This window comes from Sipha flava, unplaced genomic scaffold (genome assembly GCF_003268045.1).
Source record: "Sipha flava isolate LNK unplaced genomic scaffold, YSA_version1 120_pilon_pilon, whole genome shotgun sequence".
NCBI classification, from domain to species: domain Eukaryota; kingdom Metazoa; phylum Arthropoda; class Insecta; order Hemiptera; family Aphididae; genus Sipha; species Sipha flava.
The window spans coordinates 102278-126170 of NW_020271746.1; the positions used below are offsets into that span (position 1 = coordinate 102278).

The 23893-nt window shown below is 37.8% G+C and overlaps 1 protein-coding gene across 2 annotated transcripts in view; it reads left to right on the forward strand.

Annotated features, from left to right (window-relative positions):
• LOC112693944 (DNA N6-methyl adenine demethylase-like) overlaps window positions 1-9105 on the forward strand; it is a 45787-nt gene extending 36682 nt beyond the window's left edge. Inside the window, exons 3-17 of one of the 2 annotated variants that reach the window (XM_025569223.1) lie at window positions 2765-2896; window positions 2991-3150; window positions 3296-3651; window positions 3723-3883; window positions 4134-5510; window positions 5584-5761; window positions 5855-6078; window positions 6166-6352; window positions 6465-6692; window positions 6754-6908; window positions 6979-7141; window positions 7221-7347; window positions 7430-7959; window positions 8044-8217; window positions 8334-9105. In XM_025569223.1, the coding sequence (XP_025425008.1) occupies window positions 2765-2896; window positions 2991-3150; window positions 3296-3651; window positions 3723-3883; window positions 4134-5510; window positions 5584-5761; window positions 5855-6078; window positions 6166-6352; window positions 6465-6692; window positions 6754-6908; window positions 6979-7141; window positions 7221-7347; window positions 7430-7959; window positions 8044-8217; window positions 8334-8738 (4557 nt within the window). In that variant the 3' untranslated portion in view covers window positions 8739-9105. The remainder of the gene's footprint in view (window positions 1-2764; window positions 2897-2990; window positions 3151-3295; window positions 3652-3722; window positions 3884-4133; window positions 5511-5583; window positions 5762-5854; window positions 6079-6165; window positions 6353-6464; window positions 6693-6753; window positions 6909-6978; window positions 7142-7220; window positions 7348-7429; window positions 7960-8043; window positions 8218-8333) is intronic. The other variant, XM_025569224.1, reaches the window with a different exon arrangement.
• Window positions 9106-23893: the final 14788 nt, after the last annotated feature.

Sequence of the window (23893 nt, forward strand, 5' to 3'; positions counted from 1 at the left end):
CTCCGCCGATATCGACTGTGCTCTCTCCGTCGTCCGAACACGGTTTATACGCGTCGCGTGAAATCGTTACCGTCCCGTTGTCGGACCGCTACGGCCGCGTATCATCGCGCGGCGCACGAGAACGGTTGGTGGACACACGGTCGTCGGACGTTTGTCGCGCGGTACGCCATGCCGGCACGTCGACCCGACACCGTCAACGTGATCCCGGCGGCACGAAGCGCCATCGCCGCAGTCGCAACCGTTTCCGCCACGGACACCGTCACCACCATTACCGCTGCGGCCGCGACCACCGTCGTCGGGCTGTGTTGAGTACCCGGCACCGGAACCGAGTACCATCTGCCGTGACGGACGCGACCACCGCTCCAGGGCCCACGAGACCTTTGCACACCCGGTGAGACGACTTGCGTTGTACCGGCGGCGACGGCACTTCCTTTCCCGCGCCTTCTCGTCCTTCCGCGTTAAACCGACATTCGACGTTTCGAGAAAACCCTCCGCTGATCGCTGCTGCGGCGGCGGTCGTATTTCGATCGCTTTTTCTTCTTCTTCTTCTTCTTCCAAAATGCTAATACGGACGTAATAACGATAGCAAACGGTTCGGCACGCCGGCGATTCGGACCTCGAAGACGGCACCCGAGCGTACGAGGTCGTCGAAGCGGAACGTTTACTCGAAACCGAGTTGCGCACTCGTCGAAATAAATGGTGTTGTACGCGTTGTAATACTGTATTATTTCGTCGAAAACTGTTTCAACGCAGTCTGTAGGCATCGAATCAGCGTTGTTGTGACCGCTGTCGATCGTTTTGTACGTCGACGTTTCATGGTAATTTAGGGCGACGGCCTATCGCGCAAGCCGTACGTTTCTACGTGCCCACAACTTACAAACACACACACACACACGCACACAAATATGCAAATGTGCAGTCGTACTCGGGAAATGCGCGCGTTAATGTACAGACGTAAACCGCGACCGCACGTATACCGATCGACGGTTGACTACGTTATTTTGTAACTATGTATTATTATTACGCTGTACGTGTCGACGTCCATGTTGATATTCGAAAATAAAAATACTTCCGAGACAGCGCCTTCGCACACGGTTAAACTGATATTACTATTAAATATATTTATAACGCTGTTCGCCTTCGAGGTCAGAGGCCCTGAGTTCGGTTTTTTATTTGGTTTCCACGAAACGTCTTCTGTCTTTTAACATAATATTCTTATTAATTATTCGTGTTACTATATTCGAATCGGACAAAGTTACCGGGGAACCCGTAATTCATACGTTCATTTAATACCGTTCCTCAGAGCGGTATTGTACGGTACTACTATAATAGTTTAAATATCGATTCAATACACTTAATATATAGCTTTATATACGTACGATAGAGATGCGTGTCATAACGCTGTTAACGGAATTGTACGGTTTTTATATTATAATTATGTTCAATTTAAACATAATCTTGTGTTATAAATTAACGTATTTATTTTACACTAACGTAATCGAATTCATATTATGTTTTATCGTATTTTCGTATAACACTATTAATTTATTACATTCATTAATCACCGTCGATTTTGTTGTTCCGAGATTGGTAAATAATATTAACTTCATTGCGCTCTAGTATTTTATCGAAACATTTTTGTTGGTTAACCTGGAGAATACGAACAGACATCATAATATATTGTTATACAGAACGAATTGGGTTATTATACAACAATACTATGATTATGTAAATCACTGATATGTTAAGTACTATGTGTAACAGTGCAATTGAGTAATTTATGTGTGAGCATTTAAAGGACGCGTATCGGTTATTTTTCGTCATCGCTAATTGTTTTTTGAGATATTTGAAATAGTTGTGAAAACGCCGTTAAAACTAAAACGTATTATCTCGTTAAATGATACGCTTATACTACTGAAACACAATACGCAGTGAGTGTTACGCGATGATCAACCGATTTTCGTAGACGTTATCGTCGCGTGCGTAAAATACAACGTTTAAATTCGAACAACGAGACAAAGAAAATGGGTATTGTGACGGGAGACAACGTTTCATTCATAAATCTTGAACATTTGCAGAATTATTGCTACCATTACCGATACTGCGTAAATAATAGATCTTTTCGGTTTCGAAAACAACAATACGCTCAAAGTCGTAGATGCCATCCCTCCCTCCTCCCCGTGTTATTTTATCACCCCACGGCGTTTTTCGTGTTGCACCGCTCGTGTGTGCGCTGTGAAAGTTGCGCGTAACAAGTGTGTATATTCGAAGAACGATTGCGGAAGGTCGGGTATAAAATCCCTCGAGCGCATTTTCCACGATTCTCACAGCATCCAGCTGTGGCACAGCAGCAGTAGATGCGTAATAGTTCGCTACAGTAATGGTAGTAGTAATAGTAGTAGTAGTAGTAGTAGTAGTAGTAGTAGTAGTAGTATAAATCATACGTATATACATGCATATGTACATAAAGCATTGTGGAAGTCGACAGAGGGAGAGGGAAGAAAACGACCGTACATACATACCACCCTAACACATAAGAAGCTCGTCGTCGTTACTTGGCGCCGGTTCAAAAGTATCATCCGCACGCCCACCAGTGTGATTCTTTCTATTATTAAACTAAAACGACCATTTAATGTTTTCTTATTTCTTATTTCGTTCCTTACTATATCGTTCTGTTTACGTTTAGCCGTGGGGTACATGCTACAGTAGGATTGGCGCGCGCGGTATTTCTTCGGAATTTTTATTTTAAATACATCTGTTACAGGCCTACAGGAACAAGGGCAATCGATCGATAACCGGGAATTCAGTTTCTCAACAACAGTCCCCCGGACCATCGACTCCGCTGAACGGGGCTCCCGGATCACCAGTGGTAATGACTGAATCTCATCATAACTCCGTACGCCTATCATAAACTTTATATTATACGATATGCAATCCTTGTACCACAATGTTTGGTTGGATTCACAACCGTATTTCTCTTTCGATTTCAGCTTTCCGGGACGGTGTTAACCACGTCTGGCAACGGAACCGGGTTCTACGGTAATCAGGCAGTTAGCATTATGGAATCCGATCCGAACGGAATTGGATTTAGAGATAACCGATTCGGAACGCCAGCCACCGTGTGGCATTCGACTGACGGAAACGCATTGGGTTCGTAAAACTATATACTTTCACATATATTTCTTTTTATATAAATTGATTTAGAAAAAAAAAATCTCATACTAGTATCGAAACACATATTGTAAATCGATCACATGAAATTTGTTTCATTGATTTTATTTTATTCTTTTGGCAGGTTGGACGGCTGTCACTCAATCACCCCAACCACAATACGTTGGCCAACAAATTCAATTAGAAGATATACGATACCATTCGCCTGCAAATACTCTGCATTATTCCACTCATGCACCACCAAATGTTTACAATCAACCGGGCTATCAAACGGTGAGCGCGGCCCAAACACCGACAACCGGATTCATTCAAGTCAGTAATGGTTTTGCTCAGCAACCAACTCAAGTTACCACTAGCTCGTTAATAAACGGTGTGCCAAACGTCGCGCCCACTATCAACGGTAACGTGGAGTACTTGGAATCTTCTGGTAGAACTGATTTCGTCAACGGAACGCCGAATTACAATCACATTTCACAGACCGTATGTGCTTTCATTTTAGTATTTTGCAACGACGTCCGTTTATGTAAAACCATAATTATATAAATGCGCAGGTACAAGAACAGTCACCTTCGCAGACCATGGATTCGTCCAACGACACGTCAGTCAAGGTAGTTAACAACAGTTTCAGTCAACCCGGTGCGGGAAACGCGATACCTGGGTACCCACCTCAACAACCTCCCCAATCGCAACAGAGTTTACACAACTCTAATGGGTAAGAATTCATGATTTTTCACATTTGATTTTAATAAGTTTAAGTGTAAAATAGTCTTCATTATTTGTCATATCGTTTAGGGTTGCATGATCTTTTTTTGAAATTATAGAATTATTGCAACATAATTAATTAACTACTATATATTTTGCATTGCAATTCATTTAACTATCAATTTTCTCATCATTATTAAATTATTTATTAAAAAATATTATGGGAAAAAAATATGCTGATTGTTCTTTCCCTGTTATAGGTACCCAGGTAAAAATGATGGAAATTCCGTAGGGGAGGAGAGAAGTCGAGTGTCAGACTCTCCTGCAACTGGCGTATGGGGCCAGTCAAATAACCAATATGATACATCAACTCCAGTATCTGATAAAAGCAACATAAATAATCGAATAAAATCGATGATACTTAATAAACAACAGTATCAACAGCAACAATATTTACAAGACAGACCACAAGATCAACAACAAGCACAACAATCCCAACATCAACAGTATTTAAACGATCAGTATCAACAAAAGGAACATGGTTCTAGTGATCAAAATAACCATCAACATATGCAGCAGCAACAACAACAGCAACAGCAACAGGTGCAAATTATACACCAACAACATTCTCAGCAGCAACAATCTCAACAACAAGCACACCAACAAGCGCAACAGCAAGCGCAACAACAGGCTAAACAACAAGCGCAACAGCAAGCACAGCAAAGTGCTGCACAACACCAACAGTATCTAAATGAACAGTATCAAACAGAACAGAGGCACAGTCCAACAGAGCAAAATAATCATCAACAAATGCATCATCAGCAGCAAATACAGCAACAGCAAATACAACAACAACAGCAGCAGCAGCAGCAGCAGCAACAACAACAGCAACAGCAGCAGCAGCAGCAGCAACAACAGCAGCAACAACAGCAGCATCATCAAAATATGCAGCAAACGCATAATCAACATCAGATGCACCAACAACATTTGCACCGACAGCAAATAATGCAACATCATCAAGCACTTCAGCGTCAGCAAAGAAATGACGACAGCGGAGACGCCAAGAGTCCACTTAGTCAATCTGATCATCAACAATATCTGGCAGATTCGAAACAAAATTTGATTAGCAATAATTTTTTAGTCCAAGGCCACCATCCTCGGAGCTTAGCTACTGAGGGTGGTGGCTTTTATTCGGAAGTCGAACGACATTCGAAATACCATCAACGTCACCACCATCATCATAATCAACAACAACAACAACAACAACAACAATATAACAAAAAACTTTTTGACTATTATCAAAATATTTCAGAACCTCATAAAATCGCTCATGTAAAAGAAGAGTTCATTAAAGTACCACACGAAGTGAGATTGCACAGGTTACCATTTGGAATCGATCCTAGAGTGAGTCAAAAAAATGGTTATATATTCTGTGGTAACGGTGGTCCTAGTCCAATTGATGTTGTGGCTGGTCCATGGTGCTGCCGGTTGGGTGGTACAGAGACTCCGACGTCAAAACATTTATCTAGCGGGTGTTGTCATGGACTGCAAACGATAGACGAAGTGGTCGATCCGGATGACATTAAAAAAGAAAATTGTCTACACAATAGTCAGTGTTCTGATAATCCAAATGATAAGTAAGTGTTTTATTAACTTCTTTGATTTTTTAAAATTTTTATTTTAAAAAGTTAATCAACTTTTTTTTTGTAGATTGAAAACAAACACTAAACCTGCAGTTCCTGATTGTAATTGTTTCCCTGTTGACCAAGCGCCACCTGAACCGGGACCATTTTACACACATCTTGGTTCAGCGTACAGTTTAATTGAACTCAGAAAAAATATGGAAAATATGTCGGGCATACAGGGAAAAGGATTACGGATGGAAAAGGTACGTAATCATGATAAGATACTAATTTGACAAAGTTCTGCTGTCGGACGTTAATAATTATTGGTCTCATCATTGTTTTTTACTTTTCCGTAGGTTTTGTACACAGGAAAAGAGGGTAAAACAGCACAAGGCTGTCCGTTGGCAAAATGGGTAATAAGACGTTCGTCGACCGACGAGAAACTTTTACTTGTCGTTAAAAACAGACGAGGTCATAAATGCCAGCACTCCTGGATAGTGATTTGTATCGTGGCGTGGGAAGGTATATTGTCTGACGAGGCCGATTTTTTGTACACGATGCTATCACACAAGCTCAACAAGTAAGTTTTAATAAATTGTAATATATTTTTGTTTATAATTTGCGGTAGGAACTGAAATTATTAATTAAAATTCGTCTTACGTAATAGATACGGAGTACCAACAACTAGACGATGTGGTACTAACGATCCGAGGACATGCGCTTGTCAAGGGCTTGACCCGGATACGTGTGGTGCCTCGTTTTCATTCGGATGCTCATGGTCGATGTACTACAACGGTTGTAAATATGCTAGGAGTAAAGATGTTCGAAAATTTAGACTTTCCGTACGGACTGAGGTAAGTTTTGTTACGGTTTACCACGAAAATAACACCAATAGTATAACAAATCACGTTTATTGTGCACAATTTAACATGTATAATCGTTTAATTTTCGTTCCTGTTAAAATAGGAACAAGAGTTAGAAGAAAGACTGCAAACGTTGGCTACGACTTTGTCACCGCTATATAAGTCACTAGCTCCGGTGTCGTACAACCATCAAATCCAATATGAACGTGAAGGATCAGATTGTCGATTAGGATTGAAACCCGGTCGTCCTTTTGCGAGTGTCACGGCTTGTATAGATTTTTGCGCTCACGCTCACCGTGACTTTCATAATATGAATAATGGCTGCACAGTGGTGAGTTGATTAATTGTTCGTTATTTGAATTGTTTTACATTAATACCTGAATAAAATTAAGGTGGTGACATTGAACAAACATCGGGGAATGCAAAAACCTGATGACGAACAGCTCCATGTACTTCCTCTATACGTAGTAGACGAATCGGACGAATTTGGTGATAAACAAGCTCAAAATGATAAATTTAAGAACGGTTCAGTTGAAATGCTTTCCAAGTATGTACTGTTAATGGTCGATTAAAAATGTATTTTTATTGAGTTAATTATTTTTGTCTTGCAATTTTAGATTTCCGTGCGAAGTGAGGGTAAGATCGGTACCACTGACACCGTGCCGACGTAAAAAACGTAAAGACGAAGAACTCGAATCGCCGAAAAGAACACCTCTACCAACGAGACAAAAAAACCAACAATCCGAACAAAACTGTGACAACCAAGTTCAAAGTTCACAGGTTCATAACAATCCATTATACCAATAGTTGTTTTGCTAGCCCTGCGCGATGACTAACTCATACACGTTGTTCGGTTTAGATATCTTCGACGGTAATGGACAGCCCAACGTTAAACATGCATTATCTATGGAATCAACCAGGTTTACTGGAGCAGAGTCCATCCAATTTCTACAACGGACAACAATACAGCCCGTGGAATAATTTTGGTAGGTTAATCGATTTCCGATCGGTTGAAAACGATTCAGCGTGCGTTTTAAACGTTGTAATATCTGTTTTGTTTTCAAACAGACAACTTAATGTCTCCGAGCATGGTGATGGAAATGAATTCCAAAGCAAACGTGACGGCTCACCTCCCGACGTCCGACCGTCATCACGTGCGCAACCTGTGGCCACCCGTCGGGGGTGGCTTACCCGGCGGTAAGCCGGTAGAACCATGTCTGCAGGGTAGTAGTTCAGCGCCGACGCTGCAAAATCCGTCGGATTACTACGGCCAGTCGACCAGCTACGGCCAGACCAGAGCACCAGCTGCGAGACTACCGATGACTGACCCGGCGAACGTCGACAACGACCGTTATTATTATAAATCTAGTCAAGTCCTGTCCAATCCTATGGCGGCGTCGAACGCCGTCATCCCTCCCCCAGCGGAGTACAGTCATTATTACGGTCAGCAGCCCCCCACGTATTCCCAACGCTCGGCTAGCACGACAGCGGCCACTGGTAACCACCGGTTTCCTCCGCCGTCGGTGCCGCCGCAGACGCTGCCCTACGCACAATCGTCTCAGCTGTACCCTCCGGGCCCGACGGCTTTGTTCAACCAGGTGAGTCCGGTAACATTTGTTTGGCCGCGGTCTCAGCAACGTCCCGTACGTAACGTGTTAATTTGTTTTTTTTCCGCCTCGCAGGGGATGTCCCAGTACCAACTTCCGAGGTGGGATCTATACGGACCGACACCGTACTTCCCTTCGGCCATCGTGCCCGAACCAACGACAGCAGCGGCGGCAGCGGCGGCGGCGGCGCCGAAAGTTCATCCGATCGGCGAGGTGACCGATTACATCGAGAACGAAGAATGTTTTAAGGTACGCACCGTCGTCGCGCGTTTCTCGGCCCGCGTATCGCTGTTTGTCCACCCTCATGGTTTTACCGTTGAATGTGCCGTTCGTAACATCGTGCGTCGTGTGCGCAAACTTTGCAGGACCCTCGGTTGGGCGGTGTGGCCATAGCGCTCAGTCACGGTTCCGTTCTGTTCGAGGTGGCCAAACAGGAACTGCACGCCACCACGGCGCTTCGGAAACCCGACAGGTTGCACCCAACCCGCATTAGCCTGGTGTTCTATCAGCACCGGAATTTGAACAGGTCCAAGCACGGCTGGGACGAGTGGGAGGAGAAGATGAGGGCGCGCAAAACGGGCACTGCGTCGACGAGTTGCGCGGCCGTGGCCACCGCCGCGACCACCACCGCCGCCACTGTTGCGAACGCGTTGTTGACAACCGCGGGCGGACGTAAATCGGCCACGGTGACGACTACCACGTGGACCACGTTGTTCCCGATGTACCCGTGTGTGGTCACCGGTCCGTACCAAGAAAACCCGTGTCAGTAGTCAACAAGTCGCCGAGGAATAAGGGTTGATTTTTGTTTTCTTCCCTATCTCTGTGCCGACCCAAACCCTTCTACCGCCATAAAGCCGTACGGCACGCGCTACGTGATTTCGCGCATTTCCTCTCCACCCAGTCTAACCTCGATCCCTTTTCCACTGTACACATGTAGGTACTAACCCATCACACTCACTTCTCGAATTCCACTGAATGCCAAAGAAGCAATAATATGTATTGTTTATTTTTTACTTTGAAATAACTTAAGTAATCATTTGATATCGATAAAAAGTATTAGGTTATAAGTTTAAATTTTTAATCACAATTTTTGTTATAATTTGTTTTACTTTTGTTTTATTTAATTTTTCTTGTACATAGTTCGAAAAAAAATAATTCCCTAAAAACGAATGTGTGTATTATTTTTGATAGACAAACTTTTTTTGTGTAAAATTCCAATTATTTACTTAGCGTTTTATTTTTTTACTCTTATCTTATTATCGCTAACGTATGTGTATACTAAATATTTATAATACCGAGAGGTATAAATAATTTTAGTTAATAGGGCTCCGGGTTAAATTTTTTCTTTTGAGCCGAAAAAAATTCTGGTCCACGAACTCGCTAACTATTCTTGCCTATGAGTTTGAAAACGATTGATTTATCGATTTACCCCTTTCCCTAATTATTTTCCTTTAAAATATAAGAATAAGATTATTGAATAATTTATTTTGTGTTCATCAAATAGATCTCTCTACGGTCGCAGGTAGAAATTCCATCCCAATAATTAGTGTTTAGTATGTGTAAAACACTGGCGAAATCAGAGTTAAAATGTAATAATAATGATAATAATACTATTATAAAAAAAAGATATCAAATTCGACTGATTAGTTAGGTAGCTATCATAGGGGTATAGTGTGTGACCTTCTTAGTATAGGAGTATTTATAATCATAATAATAATGCAAGAAAACAACGCTCATAATTTTTTGTAAAATTTATTTATTTTTTCTAGAATAAATCATATGTATAAATTTGTATAAAAAAAACAGTATTTCAAATGAAGAAAAAAATCATAAATATATATACACATATGCGTATTATATGTATGTATGTTTATAATATATATTATATTTTTGGAAGACTTTTTTTAAGATAAAAATATAAGAAAATTTAATAAAGCGTTGAATTTCAAATAAATATTTTAAGATGTTGCGATTTTTGTATTCTAAATGAAAAACAATAATATTTATTTATAAATTATTGATGATTGTGTGTTCCATAATATTGTAAGGTTAAAAGATAATTATTTTAAGAAGTAATAAAAAGACATTCATATTCATATATTTATTAGTTTAAAATTTTAAACATTATGTGAAATTATTGATAAGCACTGAGCTTTTTTTAACGACGAGTACAAAAAATATGTATCTTAATTTTAATGCGACATTGAAATCTATATGTTTTTTTATCGTTTACCCAGGATTTTTCATGACAAAAAAAAGTCTGTCTTCCAAAATGTTTTTGTTCATTAACGCCGAACCACGTATGTTTTTTCATGTACATTTAATTAATTTAATTAATTTTTTTTTGTATTTATTTATTTATTTATTATTATTATTATTTTTTTTTTTTTACTATCCGTATCCTTACTTTAATTTATTTTAAGGCTTATTTATAATATACACCATGGAAAACGTATTTAATTTAGTGTTGTAAGTTAATCGAATGTAACTATCGATGAAATTCTCTTGAATAAAAAGAGTTTGTACACACTTTTCAAATAATTAGTTCGTGTTTTTTTTACTCCTTTTTATTTTTTTTAGTTCCGACGGTTTAATATTAATACTAGTCTACATTATCTATTTATAAATAATCCGTACTTAAGTTACGAAATGCATAAACATCTAGATCAAAAAGAGTAATTCGCAAAAGAAAAAGATATTAAAACAAAACAGGTAAAATAGTATAGTTACAGATATTGGTTTTGTACGCGATTTTCTGATTTGTTATATTTCTTCATACGAGTGTAAATGAAGTATTATGAATTTTCGTGTTTATTAAACTTTTCTTTGTTGAGGTCTCATATAATATAATATTGTAATTTAAATATATTACATAATAGAATAATTTTATATGTCTGTAAAAATGAACAGGCTTCGAATACAAAATTTATGTTTATTCAATTAATTAGGTAGTGACCTAAGAAATTAGTTAGTCTTGCAAAATCTACTTAAACTTAAAATTCAAAACAAAAAACATTCATGAAAAAAGAAGATCGAATATCTTAAATACTTTTTACATATGTGTAAAATAAATGTAATAAATTCAATATTCAAATCCTAAAGACAATATGTTTGTTTTATTAGCGATGTATTTTAACATTGATTAATTAGAAAAATGTAATATATTAGCGTTAGTGTAATTTATAAGATTATTTAAGATTTAAGTGTCATTATTATTGAAAAGATTATTATGAAAATCGAATGAAAAACTCCTTAATGAATCATAAATTTTACTTATGTTATCTAACATCTTATTTGACGAAGTATTGCAACTTTTGATTAAGATTTACTATCGGGCAGTTCACTTGGAAATAAATAAATAAGACTAAAACCATTCTTAAGCACAGTGCTTGAAAAAATTTCAGGCACATGAAGTAAGCGCTGCAAAGTTTACAAAATATTTTAAAAACGTTCTAACAAACCCTACTTGGGCTTGTTGGACATTAGTTGAAATTTATAGGAAGAAGAATAATAAAATTATTGTAATTTTAAACTCATGGCTAGGGAACGGATTTATATGTAATAAAAATACAGAAATATGTACATATATATATGTAAGTATAATTTATAAAATATGTGCTAAAAACATCCAAATATGTGGGGAAAAAAAATTTAAAAAAAAAAGTGATTATTATTATTAAATTATCAAAAAGATTTGTTGCATTGAATTATTACAATATCTTGTAAATTATCAAATGTTAAATGTCGCCTATTGGGTATCAAAATATTTTTAAAACGGCTAAATTATCGTTTCACATCAACCGATGTATTAAAAGCATATTTCAAGTGCATACTATCAGAAGGCGATAATTCCAAATTTTTAAAAGGTTGTCTGCCATTCATTATGTCATTGATTGTTTTAAAATCAATATTGCCTGGAATTTTTTTCTGTAACAACATGAATTTTCTTTTTTACGACATCCGCTTACGAGTTTTAATCGATGATTCAACAATTTGAATACTATCATTTGGGGACATATTTTTTATTAATAATTTTGTTAAATTATTTTTAATTAAAATTAAATTATTTTCAATGTTTCATTTTGCATAATATTTTGAGCTTTTCCAATAGCAATAAAAGTTTCTGGATCTAATTTTGAAATAATTTCTTGTATTTTCGTACGAAGAAGACGTATGAATGATGAAATGATAAAAATATGTTTAAAAATATTTAAATATTAGTGAAATATGTAAAAATATGTAATTATACCAAAATATGTAAGAATATGTAAAATAAAAGTATCATAATTTTAATAGGAATGATTTAAATCATAAACATTTCTTATAGATTCTTAAATATCTCGTTTTAATAAAAATATGCATCTACATATAAATCCGTTCCCTACTCATGGCCAACAACTAAAATCGAATTAAAAGTTCAACAAATAAATCCAACATTATTGATATGGCTTTTTTAGACATAGTTGATGGTTTTTCGGAAAACGTTGGTCAAAATTATAAGCTCTGTAATAGAAATAAAATGTAATGCTTGAAATTAGCACTAATAATATTTCTTTTTTTTTAAATAAAGTTTTGGAATGTCAAAAATGTTTGGAGGTGTTCCAACAAAATTGGCTTCAACTCTTTTATTAACAAAAAATCGGTGTAGTTCACCATTTCCAGTCCTTGAAATCCTATTTACTCCGATACTACAACGTTTCGCAGTAAAAGAAACTAATCATTCTATTCGCGAGATTCTCATTTTATCCTTAAACAGACGCATCATGATAAAACATGGGAACGGACAGAATGGGCTGCAGTCCCAAGCCCTAAACATATGTTTTTAACGAACAGAGACGTGTGTTGAGAACGACTTTCGTATATGGAAGACTCATATTGTACTAGTACACGGAAATCGTATGTTCGTGATAAGTTTCTCTCCGGTAACAATGCTTCGAAAGGGTGAAAACCACACGGTAGAGCTCAGATCTTCAAGCTCTCCCCGAATACGATTGCTCGCGTATTCGTCTTCGCCGTGGAAATCGAAACCGATCGCCGCAGCCGTGGGTATGTCTGGTAAAAAATAAATATATTTTTAACGCTTGCGAATCGATGATTGCAGAAACGTCACGAGTCGCATATATTATGAGATTGAGATATTAGTAAATACGTATACTACAGTCGCACGTGTTTCTATGCGTTTAGTGTGAGAAAACTGATTATGATTATTTATCCATCTGATAAAAAAAAAAAAAACGTAAGGCTAAAGACGTTTTCACACCCGATGCACATGAACACCTGACTGGTATACGTTTTTACTAATGTTTCATTTTCACAAGATATGCCGACTGCATGACGTTTCTGCAATCATCGGTTCACGTGATATCGTAATATCACCATCGAAACCGGCTGCTGCCGTCCGGCGCCCGACAAGAAGAACCAGTTGGTCGGAAACGCGTTTTTATACGTTATTATAATACGGCGTAGTCGTTTTATGTCATTTCGTGCGATATTGCGATTGCGCGCACTCGAAGGCTTTCGAATCGTTTTTATTTCTCCCCCACCCGTGCGCCCAGAAGGCTCCTGACTGAACTGACTAGCCGCGTGCACGTGTGTAGGCGTGTACGCAGTTTTGCCGCCATCGCACTGGATCGCATCGCAAGGGCTCGAAGACTGGAACGACGCGGAGGGGAAAAGAAAAATTTATAGAAAATATAAAAAAAAAAAAAAAACCGTTTACGAACGGATTCTCAGATGCGTCGCCTGTAACGTGCACGCAATGCATTGACGCGAAATACGAAAATAATACAGGTTGGCCCGTCGTCACAAGAAATCGGATCCTAGTTTCGTAAACGAGTTTTCGTATATTTTTTTCTTGCAGTTCTATCATAAATTATTCTTTATTTTTACGGTTCCTTTCCATACGATCCGTTGCGGCATGATCTCCCCACGTCCGTGCACTATTGTTTCCTTGAAATCTATCGGGAGGGGGGGGGGAAGATTAATTTTGCTAAAACATACCCGTACCCATGTCCCCCCCCCTGTCCCCATAACGTCATTCGGTCGCGGCTAACGAGACTCGCATTACCTATAAACGAACAGCGCTCGCACGCGTATGTGCGTTACGAAATCATCGACGTTTATTATTTGGAATGAACTCGTTGCCTTTGGAATATGCCTTATGTCAATCGATGATGTGACAGAAACGTAAAAAAAAAAAACGTTTTGTGACGTTTTAATATCACCGTGATTCAGTCGACTGCTCCGGGGATTATCTGTCGTAATACGATAACATTTCATTATACCTAATTTAGTGTGGGTAAAGTGAAAAAATAAACGATACCGGTTGAACATTATTTGCGTACTCTTATTGTGTTTGAATTTAATCGCTGGTGGATGTATTTAATATTATTAAATATTTGTCACCCGGAGTCGTCGACCGAGTATTTGCATACGTATGTGTATGGCGATTAAGTTTCGATAGGGTTTCAATAGAATTTCGTCATGTAAAATAGTATTTATGACTGAACTAATATGCATTGTTATAACAGCTGTGTTTTATAGATTTTTTTCGGTGACTGCGACTCAATGAACAGTGTCCAAATCAATCGTCGTTTTAACCATCATAGCTCGAGCGCGTTAAGCGAACGTTTTTGTTACACAAAGTTACACACTCAAAATTCCCTGTCCTATGCACGATTATGTTCCAGCGGCTGATTTGCTTGGCTTTTACTCCCTAGCTGAGCGCAGGCGTACGCCTGGAATTGAATTCATTAATGGTCTATCGAATGGCAACATTGACTCATCTGATATTATCTCACTTTTACGTTTTCAGGAACCCAGCGGGCTACAGGAATCACCATTATATTCTAAATTCCTCATTCCTCCATAAATCATCTTAAAAACAAACCTATTAGACGTCTAATGGCGAGTATCAACGTTGACCCTACCTTTGGAAACTAATTAAGTTAATTTACAGATTCTTGTGTAATAGTCATTGAGTACATCGTATTGTCAAATAACATGTATTTTTAAACTTTGTACAAACAACATGTTCTAAAGGCCCGTAAATGTACAAAAATAAAATAAACCGGTTAGGCTTGAAGAAAATACCTGTGTTTTCGTTCTAGTATACACTTTACAAGAGTTGATATTGTGCTGTAGTTACTTGGGCCGTATATTTTCATGAAATACAGAACCGTGGCAACCGCTACGTACACTGTGCATTTAACGATGTTGAATTATGTACATTTAAAAAAAAAAAAAATCTATTTCGGTCGCTCAGATTTTGAAAGAAAATTTACCGCGTATGTTTTGTATTCGATATAGTTTGGTTACTCAGTCCCCTTACCTCTCATAGCACTTATAAAACGCCCTCTTTAACATTTATCCAAAAAGTTTACTGAAATGCTCGACTGTTTGTTAAAAATAATCGTACACAAAAAAACAGTTGAAGAATTGGCTTTGCAATTCAGTTGATGTCACTAGATGTTAAACAGTGTTCTACAAACAAAACTAACTCACATTAAGTATAAATTATAAATTTTACAGTCGTATATAAACTTTAATAAGTATACATTTTTTTAATTTATTTTTATTTCATTAAAATACGCGTTGAGTATGAGATCCGGATTAAAGTCTCCCCTGCGATTTTTTGCTACTTTAAGCCCCGAATACCTAACCTAACCTGATGATGGTATCGCGGAGAAAATGAACCGCCCGCGAAACGCGCGAAAACCACGGTTTCCCGTGAAATGAAAATTGTCAAGTACGCGTCAGCAGGTAACTGATATTACAGCAGTATTTGTGCCACAAGATTCATAATTATGTCACGCTATTCTGTTATTAGATACGTGTAGTGTTTGTCAAATCACGTCGAACGGCGCACGGGTGAAAGGTGCGGGCGTATGACTTGTTGTCGTTTTTTCGACCGCCCACTCATATAACGTTTTACAAGTGCACAAAGTTCGCCGACAGCACGGTAAAGCCACGTAATGTCCGGTGTTGTGTACGGCTGTCTTGTGACACACAACGATAGCGGCCGCACGAGGAAAATGTTGGAAGACATTGAAAAAATAAAATAATCTTTGATGCGCTGTCGCGTATTTAGGGGGGGGGGGGGGGGGGGAAGGTGATATGGGTGGTAGAACACCCCCCATCGACCGTATTTTATGATGTTTCACCAAATCAAAACCTCTCTTACAGTATAATTTGAATAAACGTTGTATACAATTTGTAGATTTTACGTATACTTGGTATAATAATTTTCATTAGTATAATAATTTATAAAAAATAAAGAGCCCTCCCACTTACCATAATAAGTCCATTAAATTTTAATAACACCCCCGTTAAACGAATCCTGGATACGCCACCGGTGATGCGCGTATACGAACCAATAGGAACCAATATACGAACCCAATATATTGGAAGTGCCCGATGAAACGGTATTGTATTACGTCGTCACGAACAATCTGCGGGTTCGCAGAGTGAACAATCTTCAGAACGCGTGCAGATAAAGGTTATGAACCGTGTAACAAATCTAACGATACGAGTACGTGCGGCACTAGACAATATTCTCGACACGAGGGTGCGTATACACAATACAATTAATCCGACCGGTACGTACCGTATTGTTTTATTATTGGTATTTATTTTTTTTTTTTAAGAGGGCTTTGACATCGAAGGTCATCAGCCCCCCCGCGTGTGTGATTTTTATGGCGTACCGTTTTTTTTTTTTTTTTTTTTTTTTTTTTTTTTCTACGCCCAACAATTCAACCTTCCCCGCCCCCCCCCCCCCCGGGGGGGTTGTTTTTTGGGGCGGCCCTTTTTTTTTTTTTTTTTTTTTTGTTTTCTTACACGACGCATAACAATCAAACATTCCCGTCCGACAAAGTTTCGTAGAGCAACGAACGAGTGAAAGGATACATAACGCCACATTTTTGCGTGTGTATTATTATAATACATATTGCGATAATTTAGAAAATCGACTGGCTCGCAGTTCGTGCGGTAGGCAGCAGGCGAGTAGTTGGCGTACACTGTGTACACCGCCGATATCGACTTATGCCCGCGCGGTACGCACGAAACCGAATCGACTGCTCGCGGAACGGCAAAACAATGCGGACTGATGATTGGTGGCCGTCAATAAAGCGGTCAGATTTGTTTCACCGAGATCCGTCAACGAAGCGGTTCCGGTGCCTACACAGAAACCAAACGATTGTTTTGTCGATTTCTTTCCTCGGGCATAGGATGTGCAGGGTCGTATTGCAGGCGTCGTTGCATAATATCTCATGTATAGAGCAGGTCATTTTACTCGATGTTTCGTGTAGGTACACTCTCCCGTCGTTCGCGACTAACGCGACGAAAATTCGAGTACATCGATCGGCAGCAACGAAAACAATCGAATCCGGTTCGTTTGATTGATTATTTTTTTAGGAGCTAAAAAAAAACCTTCGGGACGGCTGTAACGAACACGAATTCTAAGCGCACGACGAACGCGTAAAAATATTACAACTAATATGGGCGCTATGCGATATAAAAATGTGAGCAAGAGGTTTACGACCATACGTGAGCGTACGATAAAAGTTTTTTTAAAAAAAAAAAAAATTCACCATAAATTTTTTTTTCGTATCACCCATCTATACGGTTTTGGTATAATAATACAATGAACGACGGTGAAAGATTCGTGATCCGGAGGAGCCACCCACTGAAGACACTCCTATAGAGATTTAATTTTGTAGGATTACGATAGTTCGGAAACCGCTTTCTTTTAAACAATTTCGGAAGGGACGATTACGCATCGATTGGGAATGTTGTGGAAAAAATATTTTAATCAGAATAAAAATATGAATAAATTATTTAAATGAGTTTTTATGCAGATACAGTAATTATTACTGCGATTTTTGGTTTTGAGTTTAGTTCTTCGATTTGATACGTTAGACTATTTTTTACAAATTCAATTAGTTAATTATAGGCACTGTGTACAAAATTTGTATTACATTTATTGATATATGTTTGCAATTTATTTAAACATAACTTTTATTTGAGCTTTTGTTCTGAAAGTTGTTTGTCCCGATTTGTTCAAATAATCAGGCAGTATACGTTTATAATAGAGAGTTAGTTATGTATGTGGAGTTCGGAATGAAAGCGTTTACAAGTATGAAGTAGGCGTGAATTGAAAATCATTTTACTCGGTTTAAATTTTAATAACCAAACAGTTCAGTAACGTTAGAATATTTTAAATACAATTAAGAAATAATACTCATCGGTATAAGGTTGATGGGTTATACGGTATTCCTATACAGCTCGCGTATATCGGTGATTTTTTATTTACCCATTTTACATTTTTTTTTTAGATGTAATAACTGTTGACGCAAATCCCAAACATTCAAAGAACAGCACCACCGCAGACCACTACAACATTAGTACTGTAGGTATTGTTTAATGAAAATTGTTTTTTTTTTAGAAACGGCATACTGCATTTTCATATGGTATTAAGTTAAAAGAGAAAATCAAATATCTTACGAAGATCATAATTGATCATAATTGATCAAAACCCAACAATGAGAATCGTAATGTTACGTGATTCATATGCATTTTTCGCAGTTCGATGTTTGATTCGAATTTCAATACTCTGGTCGGTAAATTAATCGTTTCCATTACTAAAACGGTTTAATTGTTTTGTCCAATCCGGATCACACGTAATACGTAACAAACAGATGATATACACAGGGAAAAAGCAATAATTTTAATCATATTGATTTCGAAAATTAATTGTTTTCATCTCTTTTTCCGTATGGTAATGTCCCCTATCCATGTTTGCGATGATCTCCGAAAATAGAGGCTCGACTTACACACGGTTTTTTGTACTCGGCATACAAGTTCTGGGGCGAAGAGCGTGGTGTAGTTCATTATAATATTATATATTACACAGGGAGACCAGGAAGGGTGCCCATTTGTAATTGGAAATATAATTTTTCGACGTGACGTTTTCTCGATATTTATTTCCCAGAGTTGTTCTCCAACCACTCCTTCGAATTAAATCCTCCTCCCCCTTTCCCCGTATAATATTATACACCGATCAGGGCATTCCGTGTACATGTATTCTGAAAGGTTCTTCATTCACGACGGCGAGCCAAGTCAACTCTACCATTTGTTTTTCACGATCGGTTTTACTCCGTTTATAATTGTAAATCTTGACTTTTAAAGTTTACCCCAAGCGTCTGAAACGCTCTACCGGGATCGATTCGACTGGGCGTGACACGCGTGTTTCGATGGTACACGAATCGATAGGAATCCCATAAGTTATTGATATCGACGTCGGTTTCGTATTCGGCAGCAAGCGTACGTTTAAGACAACAATCGTTCGGCCCACCGGCAAAACCGGACAAACGCGACAATCGTTGTAAGTGCGTAACGCAGTGTTTTTCGAGTTTCTTTTTTCCCCCCGTTCAACCAAATAATAAAACGTACCCATACGGTTTGTACGGCGCTGCTGCGAGATCGTCGTTTTCGAATATTTTTTGTTTCCCAGGTTTTCGACGTGAAACGTGCCCGTTCGCATATTAACATTCTGGGGTCGGTCTCGGCACCGGTTATCATTTTAGCTTTCTGATTAGTCGTTTGACTTTGCCACGCTTTTTAAAAACTGTTATCTGGTATTATGTGTTATTTAATATTATCACATTGCAATGCATATTTAATATTTTTTTTTTTTTTTTATAATGTGTGAATACAATTAATCTTTAAAAGGGTTTTTACTCTTTGTAGGTAGTTTTTTAAGTAAAATATCATACGTCGAAAAGTTTCTTAAAATGTTTAAATTGGCGGAACTCGATGATAATTCATTTCATTCTGATATGTTTTCACACACCAGCTCGTAATAGTATTTTTACCATGAACACTAATCCAGTTACAAATATCTTGTTCGGGAAACATATTAGAACGAAATGAATTGTTATCAAATTCCATTAATTTAAACATTTTAAAATACTCTTTGACTTATAACATTTTATTTAAAAAGCTACCTAAAAAAATTCAAAAGTAAAAACCCTTTTAAGGATTATTTATATTCGTACTTTATAATAGTATCACGAACAATAAATAGGCATTGCGATTCGATAACATTATAAATAACACATAATACTGGTAGATAACAGGGTTATGGGTAACAGTTTTTAAAAAGCGCGGCCAAACCAGACGACCAATCAGAAAGCTAAAGCGATAACCGGTGCCGAGACCGACCGCAGAACGCTAATATGCTGCCCGTTCCAGTGCTGTCGTTCGTCAAGAATACATTGTATTGTCGCAGTCGTTCAACGCAACGGTCCCGTATGTCGCGCGTGCGTATATCAGTACATTTCTATGGTCAAAAGCGCGCGCGGAACACTTCCTGTTGTTGATATTCGCATGATTTCGACGTGTTGCGCACGCATCGCGACCGTGAACGTCGCCCGGGCACTTCATTACGTCCGTTGCGACTCGATGAGGCGCGCACGCAACACCGGCGGCGTACAACGTAACATTATTCTCGTCGGTCGGCGCATCTGATCCGGCTCTATCGGTTTCGAATCCCGTCCGCGAACGTGCGAGACCCGATCAGCGGCGCGACAACCGGGGCTGATGGCTGTGCCTGGGGCACCGGGGCCCCCAGACTCGTCGGGGCTCCTCCGTAGGGCCGGGTATTTTCAACGCTGCAGAATCAAATCAAATCTGAGATTGTTGAGGTTATGATCAATACATACGTAGTATCACGGCGCGGTACGTACGGTCCGCGGTCAAAAGACTAACAGTTGGTATTATTTTATACTGTTATATTGCATTACATATGAGTTATGTTTAGTCGTGGAAAAACAATGTTAAACGAAAAATGAATCACAATACCTAATTTATATTATTTTATTAACAACAAATCAGAGAAAAATTAAAAAAAAAAAAATGTCTAGGTTTTTCTTCGTGGTATATTATTTTAGTATTCAGTAAATTTTCAAACAGAACTAATTACTTAATAACTAAAAAAATAATGTGATTAAAAACAAACACATAAAAATAAACAAATTTTCATGTGATTTATTTTCTTTTGATAATATCATTAGCTGATTAGGTATTGACATTTTTGTCTTTCATTATATAATATCCATTATGCGAGTATAAAATATTTAAATATAGCTTCAATTTTCAATATATTTTCATGTTAAAAAAACATTCTACCTGTCTATTTATCAAATCACAATTTATTGTACATTCTTTAAATTCTTTCTTTTGTAATTTTGTTATTATTAATTATTATTTAAATATAACCATAAATCGTGTACATTGTACACAGTATTGTTATTATTTATTTTGCTGATAATTGTAATAGCATTAAAATAAAAATAAATTTACTACAAAACTGAAGTATTATAAGGCCCCAGATTTACTTTGTCATTGGGGCCCAAAGATCGTAGTTGCGCCACTGGACCCGATCGCGCACACGTCTGCCGCGGAGACGACTGGCGCACAACAATATCGTACGCACGTCGAGTTACGTGTTCTAATCGATCGACTCGTCTACGAAAATGTGTATAGCAACGGAACGATTTTTTTTTTTTTTTTTGCTGATCGTCAAAACGTATTCCGGACCGAAACCGATTTGCACCACGTCGTGTTATTGCGCGGAATTACTTGAAAACTGTTTGGGAAGAAAAAGAAAACCGTGCGATGAATTTAATACGTTTTTCAGGTCCGTTACATTAGCACCACCATATTCAAAATTTGAAAAAAAAAATATACCAACGATGTAACGTTACATTAGCACCACCGCGGAAATTTGGTTTTTTGGGGCATTTGGGGAGGTGTACAAATGTTTATACCAGGATTACAAATGTGTACAAATGAAATAACAATCGTTGGTATATTTTTTTTTTCAAATTTTGAATATGGTGGTGCTAATGTAACGGACCTACGTTTTTCGACGTTGCGGCACGGTATGAAAACGAAAAACAAAACGACACTTTTGGGCGTCGTAGGAACGTAATGTTCGAAATACGATACACGATATGGTAAAATATTGTTCTAAAAACACAACCGTTGCTCTATTGCGTACCGGAATAACATCGGTTTTTCGACGTATGTGCAAACTTGTATTTTTATCCTTGCGGCGAGGTCAACCTTTTTTTTTTTTCAATGGTTAATTTTCACAACGTCATCGCGAGATCAATGCAGTTATATTTATCGTTGATCACGCCCGCACTCGAAAACGTAGCTGCTAGGTGTTTCGCTGCAAACGTTCATGTAAAATAGCTGCGAATTCACGTGGCCGACGTCGCTGCCTTTGCCTTTTCCGTCCGGACCGTTCGTCGGTTCGTATTCGTGTACACTCTGCGCGTCGCGTGTTGCTTTTGATCTTGGCTTTGCGTCAAATCTCTCCACGTGATATCAACGCTGTGCAGTGTACGCGGTTACGAATAATTATGTTCTACGTCGCGCGCGCGTCCGTATGGATCGGCTTTATGTTAACCAACCATTCTAACTATTTATATTTCTAACCGTCCTAACTATTCGCGCGTCGCTGCGAAACGCACTCCCTGCGGCGGGCTCGAGTCGAACGCGCACGTGCACCGCGTGTGCATTGTGCTCTTGAAAAATACGTTTTAGCCGTAATCCAATTATTATTGTTTTTCTCTCTCCCGAACGCCGTATTTATACGCGCATAAAATGTCATGCGGTTCGATCGAAAACATAATATATTGCCTGTTGGTTTTTTTCCACCCCGTGCCCGCGGACGCTATTTATTTATTTCGTCGACCGTTTTTTAATTAGTATTGTTATTATTATCATTATTATCGGTGCTATACCGAGTCCAGGCGTCGCGGTGATCCGTCGGAGCACGATTAGAATTAAAGCTCCGCGCGAACACGATTTAACCTTCGCGCAATGGAACAACACGTCATATACGTATCGGTATCCACGTCGAGAACGTGTACCGTACGAAGTGAAAACAAATTAAAACTCTTTTCGGCTCGGTAAATTACATTGTTGTATGTGCGCGTACCGTTTTCAATGCACTCGATTTTTTTTTTTTTTTTTTTGCGTCCGATTCGCAATTTATCTTATTTTTTAATAACTAATTAAAATTTATATCAACATCGTATGAAAAAATCGTGAGAGTCCCCACGTCGATCGTTCCGATCTGGAGTAAATTTTTTGTGCTATTATACAACTTGAAATATTACCTGTAGACTATGTGTATAAAAACTTAGAAACATATTACCATTTAACAGTCCAAATACGTTTAATGGCAACAAGAACGAATAAAAAACGGTATTTCATTTGAACGCAAAAAATATATATATATATATATATATACATATACATGAATAAAATGTCATGCGGTTCGATTGAAAGGCTGATATATTGTCTGCGGGAAATCAACATAGACTCGTACTAGAAAGGAATTTCAAGTATTTGTTTTAAAAATAAGAACACAAAAAATTAATCCATTAAATCTTCTATATTAATTTCAGCATTTTAAAACTGGTATTAATACAAAAATCGAGCAACCAGCTATTGTAATGTCTAAAAGTATTATTAACATATGATACACAAACAAGAGTTTTACAAGTATACTAATTTCTAAATTCTTTAATTTCAAATGCAATGGATACACTCTTGTTATGGTTTGATATCAATACGTTTTTTTTTTTTTTTCATAAGTTTAACCACAACATTGGATAAAACAATAAGTTTACAGTTTGACACTTTTTACACTTTTATTTTATGTTATAAATTAATATATCTTTCTGAAGATTTTGAAAAATGAAATCAAATAAAAATATTAATAATAAGATTATTTTAACCCTCATGTATATAGTACAAACGTTAAAACTAATTTCTAATATAAACATAAATATATTTATTATTTAACATGATTAAATTATAGTATATTAACAATTTTAAGTTTTTACAATTT